This window comes from Lissotriton vulgaris, chromosome 1_1 (assembly GCF_964263255.1).
Source record: "Lissotriton vulgaris chromosome 1_1, aLisVul1.2, whole genome shotgun sequence".
Taxonomy (NCBI): Eukaryota; Metazoa; Chordata; class Amphibia; order Caudata; family Salamandridae; genus Lissotriton; species Lissotriton vulgaris.
This window is the reverse complement of record NC_141685.1, coordinates 1,030,830,872-1,030,840,702: the sequence shown is the minus strand read 5'-3', so window position 1 is coordinate 1,030,840,702 and position 9,831 is coordinate 1,030,830,872. Positions and strand designations below refer to the sequence as shown.

Below are 9,831 nucleotides of genomic sequence, written 5' to 3'. Positions count from 1 at the left end.
GCACCACGGGGCGCGCCAAAAAACTGTGCTTTCCGGTGCGAACACCGGGGCGCACACCGGGAGCGCACCAAGGCAAAAAAAATATATATATATTATTATATAAGTATACAATATAGGATTCATTATAAAAATATTACATTTCAGAGGTTTGAGGCCCTATATATAGTTAGGAGTTAGCATTTAAAAAACCTATGAAATTCACTGAAAAAAACATAGGTTTCACACCAGTTATAGTTAGGAATTAGCATTTAAAAAACCTATTAAATTCACTGAAAAAAACATAGGTTTCACACCAGTTATAGTTTACTCGCATAAAACCATTGAAATTCCCATGTTATAGTTAGTTGGACTCACTATAACTTGCGCGTGCAATGCACTGCTGATGACATCACATATTATATCACTCATGACATGGTCAGTGACATCACTCATGACATCACTGATGACACCATCCTTGTGACAGATTGACAGACCTCCTTTCAGTGTAATGTAACCCTTGAAACACATATTCAAAAATAGAAACTAACATTTTCAAAAAAATGGAGATACCCATACCAGTTACAACAACCAATTCAGTAATTCCACCATCTATATACACACCCTCTCATTCAGCAACAGTTCTATATAGTCACTCATACATATACTCACTCATCATATGTAGTGATACATCCTGTTACACACCAACAGTCATCCAAAAGTTACTCATACACATACTCACACATGCAAATAAACTATTGAACATCAATTTATTTGATAAACAGCTATACACACACTAGAATATTACTTCTAAGGAAACCTACACATACTTACTCTCTTAAACAATCACTTATAGAAACACATACTTATTTAAACAGGAACTCTTTCAATCTCTCACTCTCACATATACTCACTTATATACATCAATACTCACATATACTAGATTTAAACATATGTAGTTACTCATAAAGACACTAGTGAGGCAGGCATTCACTTACTAACAAACACATATACACACTCATCCACCCATACAGTCCTACACATATGCTGTCTTCAAAACACATACAAACAGTGAGTCAGTCACCAACCCATGCAGCCACTTATACACAAAGGGAAACACAGATACTTATATTTAAATATTTAAAAATTACTCGCTAATATATGTATTCACTAAGATACACTTTATAAGCCAGTTAACCAATCAATATTTTATTAAAAAATATCCATTTACACACTTATTTAAACATTTATTCTTCCATCGACCTTTACAAATACAAATATAAAACATATTTATTTTTCAGAAAGACACACATTCACTGGATGGTGTCATCAGTGATGTCATGAGTGATGTCACTGACCATGTCATGAGTGATGTAATATGTGACGTCATCAGCAGTTCATTGCACGCGCAAGTTATCGTGAGTCCAACTAACTATAACATGGGAATTTCAATGGTTTTATGCGAGTAAAACTTCATGCTAACTATAACTGGTGTGAAACCTATGTTTTTTTCAGTGAATTTAATAGATTTTTTAAATGCTAATTCCTAACTATAACTGGTGTGAAACCTATGGTTTTTTTCAGTGAATATTAACCGAAAAAACCATAGGTTTCACACATGTTATAGTTAGCTGTACATTTCACTCATACAAAACCTTTGAAATTCCCCCGTTATAGTTAGTTCAGCTAACTATAACTCGCGCGACCGCAATGCACTGCTGATGATGTCACATATTACATCACTCATGACATGGTCAGTGACATCACTCATGACATCACTGATGACATGTCAAATGACATCACTGATGACATCATCCAATGAATGTGTGTCTTTCTGAAAAATAAATATTTTTTTATATGTGTATATCTAAAGGTCGATGGAAGAATAAATGGGTAAATAAGTGTCTAAATGGATGTTTTTTTTTGTAAAAATGATTGGTTAACTGACTTATTAAGTGTATCTTAGTGAATACATGTATTAGCGAGTAATGTTTAAATATTTAAATATATGTATCAGTGTCTCACTTTGTGTATAACTGGCTGCATGGGTTGGTGAGTAGCTATATGAGTGTTTTTATGTTTTTTTTTTGAGTATCAGTATGAGTGTCTGTATGGTTCGGTGGTGGATATTACTTAGTGCACAGATGCATGAATGAGTGACTCACTATTTGTATGTATTTTGAAGACAGCATGTGTGCAAGACTGTATGGGTGGATGATTGTGTGTATGGGTGGGTTAGTGAGTGAATGACTGTCTCAATAGCGTATTCATGAGTAACTACATATGTTTTAAACTAGTATATGTGAGTATTGATGTATATAATTGAGTATATGTGAGAGTGACAGTTTGGAAGAGTACCTATATAAATAAGTATATGTTTTTATAACTGATTGTTTAAGAGAGTTAATATGTGTACGTTTCTGTAGAAGTACGTGTAGTGGTGTGTATTTTGCAGTATAATCAAGTAAATGGATTTTTGATATTTTTTTGCATGTGTGAATATGTGTGTGAGAAATTATATGGATGAGTATTAGTGTGTAACAGGATGTATAGGTGTTTGAGTACATATGATGAGTAAGTACATGTATGAGTGAGTATATAGAACTCTTGGTGAATGAGTGGATGTGTATGTAGATATTGGAATTACCTAATAGGTTGTTGTAAATTGTATTGGTATCTCCATTTTTAAGAAAATTTTAGTTTCTATTTTTGAATGTGTGTGTCAAAGGTTATTTTACGCTGAGAGGAGGTCTGCCACTTTGTCACAAGGATGATGTCATCAGTGATGTCATCAGGCATGTCATCAGTGATGTCATGAGTGATGTCACTGACCATGTCATGAGTGATGTAATATGTGACATCATCAGCAGTGCACGCGAGTTATAGTTAGCTGAACTAACTATAACGGGTAATTTCAAAGGTTTTGTATGAGTGAAATGTCCAGCTAACTATAACATGTGTGAAACCTATGGTTTTTGCAGTGAATTTGCAAGGTTTTTTAAATGCTAATTCCTAACTATAACGTGTGTGAAAGCTATGTTTTTTTCTGTGAATTTGCAAGTTTTTTTAAATGCTAATTCCTAACTATAACGTGTGTGAAACCTGTGGTTTTTTCAGTGAATTTCAAAGGTTTTTAAAATGCTACTTTCTGTATCGATTTTTATATTTTTATATATTTATTTTTCCACAAACTGACTTTATATGTTGTAATACATTGACTGTATCCTGTAATATGCAACGGCACAGCTACTTTTTATGATTTGGATAAAGTTGAACAGTATAGTCTACATCTTTACATCTTCAATCAACATATAAGCACTCAAATTTGTTATTTAACTTTTTTTTTCTAACGTGTGCGCAACGTGCAACACCTCGCTATTTAAAAAAAATGGGGTTTTTTGCCCTTGGGGGTCCTTCAGGGACCCCCTGAGAAGGCCTAGGGGGTCAGGGAGTCTCTACCGTGCCCCCTTTTCACGTTTTCCACTTTAGATTTTGGCTCTCTTCAGCCTCGGACTGACAAAATGGCGGCCACAGGGTATGAGCACCATGCACGCACCCCGTGATTTATTTATTTTTTAAAGTTTTTTAAAGTTTTTGTTGTCCTTCGGGGTCCTTCAGGGACCCCCTGAGAAGGCCTAGGGGGTCAGGGAATCTCTAGCCTGCCCCCTTTTCAGGTTCTCCACTTTTGTATTGAGCTCTCTTCTGCCTCGAGGGTACGTGTACCTCGCGATTTAAAAAAAAAATGGGGGGGGGCCTTTGGGGTCCTTCAGGGACCCCCTGAGAAGGCCTAGGGGGTCAGGAAGTCTCTACCCTGCCCCCTTTTAACGTTTTCCACTTTTGTTTTTGGCTCTCTTCTGCCTCTGACACAAAATGGCGGGCAACACTTTCTGGTTTCCACCGATTAGAATGTTGACAGACGTCTAACAACAAATCAGAATTCACACCCGATTCGCGCACCATGCGCGCACAGGTGCGCGCACGGTGCGCGCTAATAGATATATGTATTTTTTCCTTTTCATTTTCTCAGAAACTACTAAAAGGATTTACACCATTTAACCAAAAGCGTGATCTGCGAATCAGACTCCACCATTTTGCCAAATTTGGTGTAATTCCGTTCAGCGGTTCGGGCTGTAGCCGTGTCTAATCGCCCTATGGAAATTAACATGGGGAAAACACGTTTTGGGACCCCCCTTTTTTCTCGGCCCCCGCTTGATGAATCTTCCCGAGACTTTCAGGGAAGGAGCGGGCCATCTTCTATTGAGAATATATATATTCACTGAAAAAACCATAGGTTTCACACCAGTTATAGTTACCTGGAAATTTTACTGGCATAAAACCATTGAAATTCCCACGTTATAGTTAGTTGGACTCACTATAACTTGCGCGTGAAATGCACTGCTGATGACATCACATATTACATCACTCATGACATGGTCAGTGACATCACTCATGACATCACTGATGACACCATCCAGTGAATGTATGGAAGAATAAATGTTTGAATAAGTGTCTTAATGGATGTTTTTTTTTGAATGATTGGTTAACTGGCTTATTAAGTGTATCATAGTGAATACATATATTAGCGAGTATTGTTTCAATATTTAAATGTTTGTATCAGTGTTTCACTTTGTGTATAAGTGGGTGCATGGGTTGGTGAGTAGCTACATGTGTGTTTCTATGGCTTATTAGATTTTTTTTTAGTATCAGTATAAATGTCTGTATGATTTGGTGGGGGTGTTACTTAGCACACAGATGCATCAATGACTGACTCACTGTTTGTATGTGTTTTGAAGACAGCATATGTGCAGGACTGTATGGGTGAGTGAGTGTGTATATGTATGTGTTAGTAAGTGAATGACTGTCTTACTAGTGTCTTTATCAGTAACTACATATGTTTTAATCTAGTATATGTGAGTATTGGTGTATATAAGTGAGTATATGTGAGAGTCAGACATTGAAAGAGTTCTTGTTTAAATAAGTATGTGTTTCTATAAGTGATTGTTTAAGAGAGTAAGTATGTGTAAGTTTCCTTAGAAGTAAGGTGGTAGTGTGTGTATAGCTGTACATGCAAAAAAATGGATGTTCATTATTTTATTTGCATGTGTGAATATGTGTGTGAGCAACTTATGAAAGACTGTCGGTGTGTTAACGGATGTATAGGTGTCTCCCTACATATGATGAGTGAGTATATGTATGACTGACTATATAGAACTGTTGGTGAATGAGTGGATGTGTATGTAAATAGTGGAATTACTGAATTGGTTGTTGTAACTGGTATAGGTATCTCCACTTTTTTGAATATAGTGAGTCCAACTAACTATAACGTGGGAATTTCAATGCTTTTATGCCAGTAAAATTTCCAGGTAACTATAACTGGTGTGAAACCTATGGTTTTTTCAGTGAATTTAATAGGTTTTTTAAATGCTAATTCCTAACTATACCTGGTGTGAAACCTATGGTTTTTTCAGTGAATTTCAAAGGTTTTTTTAATGCTAATTCCTAACTAAAAGTTTCACTTTATAAGTAAGACTGTTACCGCTCTAGTTGTTCTTTAGAACACTCTGGTACATGCTATCATTGGGCTATAGTTGCGCTACATCTGGCTGATATTTGGGCTACATTTGTATTTTTTTGTCTCTGGTGGCCATCTTTGGGCTACATTGGGCAACATTGGGCTACATTGGGCTACATTTGGGCTACATTTGGGCTCTAACATATATAAAGCCCAAATATAGGCAAATATATATTTTTTAAAAGTTAATTTTCTTAAAAACAACTGGAGCATATATCTTAAGACATAGCTATCAGTCCTTACAATTTTTCATTTTTTTAACAGAATTTTTTTTTATTTGATTTTTTTTGTCTTGGAGCGCTTCTGGTGCGCGCCCCGGTGAGCGCCCCAGAAAGCTTACTATTTTGAAGCGCCCCGGTGCGCGAACCGGGAAGCATCACGTTAGCGCCAATGTCGCGATCGAAAACAACATCGTGACGTATCGCGTAGCCACGTGATGCGTCTTATGACGCGCTGCGTAAACGCACCCGGAAGCGCTCCACGGCGCGGCCTGGAGCGCGTAACGTAAGCGCGCTGGAGCGCGTAACGTAAGCGCATCGGGCCATGTGACCTGAAAATAACACTTTTCTTTGGTTTAGAACATTTTTTTTCCCAAATGATGAAAGCCCCCACCTTTTTTCCTCACTCTGACTTTCATCTTTGTGAGAGGAAGACCTGTTTCTGCTTGTTCAGTCATGACCTCTGTAGTAGCTGCAGCTGGTGGACCACCACCACCACCACAACCACCTAGGAAGGAAGGACCACCTGCACAGTTCCTTCCAAACCCAGAGGAAGAGGAAGAAGAAGAGGAAGAGGAGGTAGAGCCGAGGCAGTTCTTGCGTGAAGAGCCCCGGCAATCCCACCGCTTAGACCATTTTATATGGCAATTTTTTTCATACCCTCGAGGGCAAAAAAAGGTAAATGCCCGGCTGGTGACATGCCTCATTTGCGATGCAGTTCTGTCCTGAGGCACAGACAAAAAGTATAGTTTTGGGAACTATACTATGCACCGCCACATGCAGAGGTGGCATCCAATCAATTATAGCGTTGCTGAGGTGCGTCACTTCCAGGATAACCCACCAACACCTGTGGCCAGTACATCGTCACAGGAAACTCTATCGGGACCAGAAGCGAGGGAGACGGTCGCAAGTATTCAAAACAATTTTTCGCACATGAAGCTAGTGTGCATTTATTGTGGTGCACTAATTTGTTATGGGGAGATGAGTATCATTTTAATTAATAGAGCATTTGAAAACCACAAGTGCTCGAATCGCCACAAGAAGTAATTTTTTTTTTTTGCTCCTGTTGAGCCCTTTCTAATGCCTGTTTTTCGTTGTTCCCCCCAAAAAACCCCAAAAAATATAAAATTGTTCAAAAAATACAAAAAAATAAAAAAAATTTCAGAAAAAGAATAAAAAAAATATAAAACAACAAAAAGAATAAAAAAAGTTCTTTTCAGAACTACCTCCCATTTATAAAATATTGCCAAAAATTTGAAACTCTGCCATTCTTTTTTCTCTTTTGTGGGCTTCCAGGTGCGCTCCCCGCTGCGCGTACCGGGCGCTCCCCCCGCAAAAATCGAAAAAAAAATATATCTTTTTTTGCCCCGCGGGGCCCTTTTAAAGCCCCCACATCAAACCTAGGGGGTCAGGGAGGGTCTACTCTGCCCCCTTATGGTCAATTCCCCCTTTGTTTTGGCCACCTCTTGTTCTCCATCCTACCGAGACACAAGATGGCGGCCGCTGCGGACTGTTTCGAATGTTTACAGACAACCAAGAACCAATCAGCTTTCTGCGCACAAATCGCGTGGCGCGCCCGGTGCGCTCCCCGGTGCGCGTACCGGGGCGCTGTCATAGATATATATATTTTTTTGAACCTAAATTACTCAAAATCCACTGGAGCACATATCTTGAGACATAGCAAAGGCACATCGGGCTACCAGTTCCTACAATTTTGCCAAATTTGGTGTAAATCCATTCAGCCGTTCGGGCTAAAAGTGAGGTCGACCGCCCTATGGAAATTAACATGGGGGAAATGCGTTTTGGGACCCCCCTTTTATCTCGGTCCCCGCTTGACGCATACCCCCCAAACTTTCAGGGAAGGACCGGAGCTCGACGAGGCCATTTTGAGGAAATTTTCAGGCAGATTCGTCAACCGGCGCCAAAGTTATTCCAAATAGAACTTTGAGATTTAACATTGAAAAAAATCCTAACTATAACTACCTAGTGGCGACCGCCAGTAGGTAATATATATATATATATATATATATATATATATATATATATATATATATATATATATATATATATATATATATATATATATATATATATATATATATATATATATATCCAAACTACTCCTGCTTCTCCAATGCGGCATGCAGAAATTACGGACCACCAGACACCTCTCCAGTACACAGGTAAGTTTATTAACTCCTCTTGGTTTTGTTCGGCATGACGCGTTTCGGGTAGAAGCTACCCTTGATCACATAACAGGCATCTGGTACGAGGCATTCCTAAGTACTCATTTTTTTCACTTTGAACACCACGTGATAATAGAAAGTAAAAACATACTGGTGTAAGTGTAGTGAACGGCAACTGGGAAACATGGCGTCCGCAGGCTAGGCGCGGCTCGCACGCTCGCTGATTCCTGATCCCTTTGCTGCGAATTGGGCTGTATGCCGTAACTAAACGCATGCTGAGAGACACTCGTGCGATACCGAGCGTTACCTTTTGCAGAGCTTGTTGCGGAGCTTTGGGGGAACTTCAGCTCGTCTTTCCGGAAGGTGAGGCGGCTTCGGATGTGCCTGCCATTCTCTTCGCTCGTCACCGCCTCCATTTCTCCCCTCTGCTGGGGGCGGGCAGCCGTGGAGATTAGACTCGGCCGTGCGGCCGCCGCGAGGAGCACACACAGAGGAGGGAGAGAGCCACCGAGAGTTGCTGCATCGGCCGCCTTGAGGGCAGAGAGGACGGGCGGCGCGACTGACACCGAGAAAGTTGGTTTGTCTGATCACAGGGGCCAGGGCATTTTCCTTCAAGAATCAAGTAAGCTCTTTTGTTTATTTGAGGAGGCATCCAGCGTAGGTTCAAATAAAGAAGTGCTGGACATACAAACGAGGGTTACCAGGAGGAAAACAAAAGGCAGGGACAAGGAGATTGTGCTGGAGGAAGAAGCACTTCAACTCCCAGAGTGCACCTCGGAGGGAGTTATAAAAAAAAGTTTAGGTATAAAAAAAATTAGAACCAGTTAAAGATAGGCATAATACCCTAAAACAGCCTAAAAACAAGAGTAAGAGCAAAAAATCCAAAGCTCCTGGGGACATAACTCCGTCGCTGCGCTCATACTTCAGAGCTTTGTCACAAGTTTTACAGATCACACAAGACATGGCGGAAGCGTTAAAAAACCAAAACATACAGCAGGATAAACAGTCTGAATATGGCATGTCTGTCTCGAGGTCAGATTTAACAGAGGCTACTCTGTCGGTGGGGGGTCCATCAGAAGCTCCTGAGGAAGTTACTCAGTCTAGTTTGTCTGAGACATATACAGAGTGCACTGTAGAGAGTCTGACAATTGCACAATCAAAGGAAATATCAGAGAAAGAAATCCTAATAACAACTAAAATGGGCAAGAATAAAAAGGCAACCCCTCAAAACTTAGATCCAGCGCTTGGAAGTGCGCTTGAGGCATTAGTCTCCTCTATATCAGAAATGAGAGAGGAGATATGACAGGATTTTGTAATATCTAAAACTAACCAAGCAGAGATTAGAATTACTTGTGAAGAGTTGGGACAAAAAGTTGAAGGCCTTTGTGAGAGAACGGAGGCATTGGAAAGTTCAGTAGGCCTACTGACCACAAATCTGGAAGCGGCTAAGACCAAAATTCACACTCTCCAAAGAGACGGTGAGGACATGAGAGAGAGAATTGAAGTTTTAGAAAATTACTCCAGACGCAACAATATTCGACTCCTTAAAATACCAGAGGGGAAGGAAGGTGGAGACCTTACGGATTTCATTGTACATTTAATAAAAGATACACTCAACTTGGAGGAAACGGTTGAAGAGCTGGAAAAAGATATCCAGCGAATACATAGGGATCCGTTTCGCATGAACCCGGCAAGAACTAAACCAAGGAAAATTCTAATTAACTTTCTGACATACGCTCTTAAAGAGAAAATTTTAAATCTTGCTCTAAAAGCTGGCTCAATAAAAGGTCCTGATTTCATGTTTGAGATACGATCTGACCTCTCAAAGACTGCACTAGAGAGGCAATGGGAGCTGGGGCAACGTATGGACAAATTTAGG

The 9,831-nt window shown here is 39.7% G+C and overlaps 1 protein-coding gene across 1 annotated transcript in view; it reads left to right on the top strand.

The window, feature by feature from the left end:
• LOC147748462 (venom factor-like) overlaps positions 1-9,255 on the top strand; it is a 273,916-nt gene extending 264,661 nt beyond the window's left edge. The window contains exon 17 of the mRNA XM_086928296.1: positions 8,806-9,255. Within this exon, the coding sequence (XP_086784422.1) occupies positions 8,806-9,255 (450 nt within the window). The remainder of the gene's footprint in view (positions 1-8,805) is intronic.
• Positions 9,256-9,831: the final 576 nt, after the last annotated feature.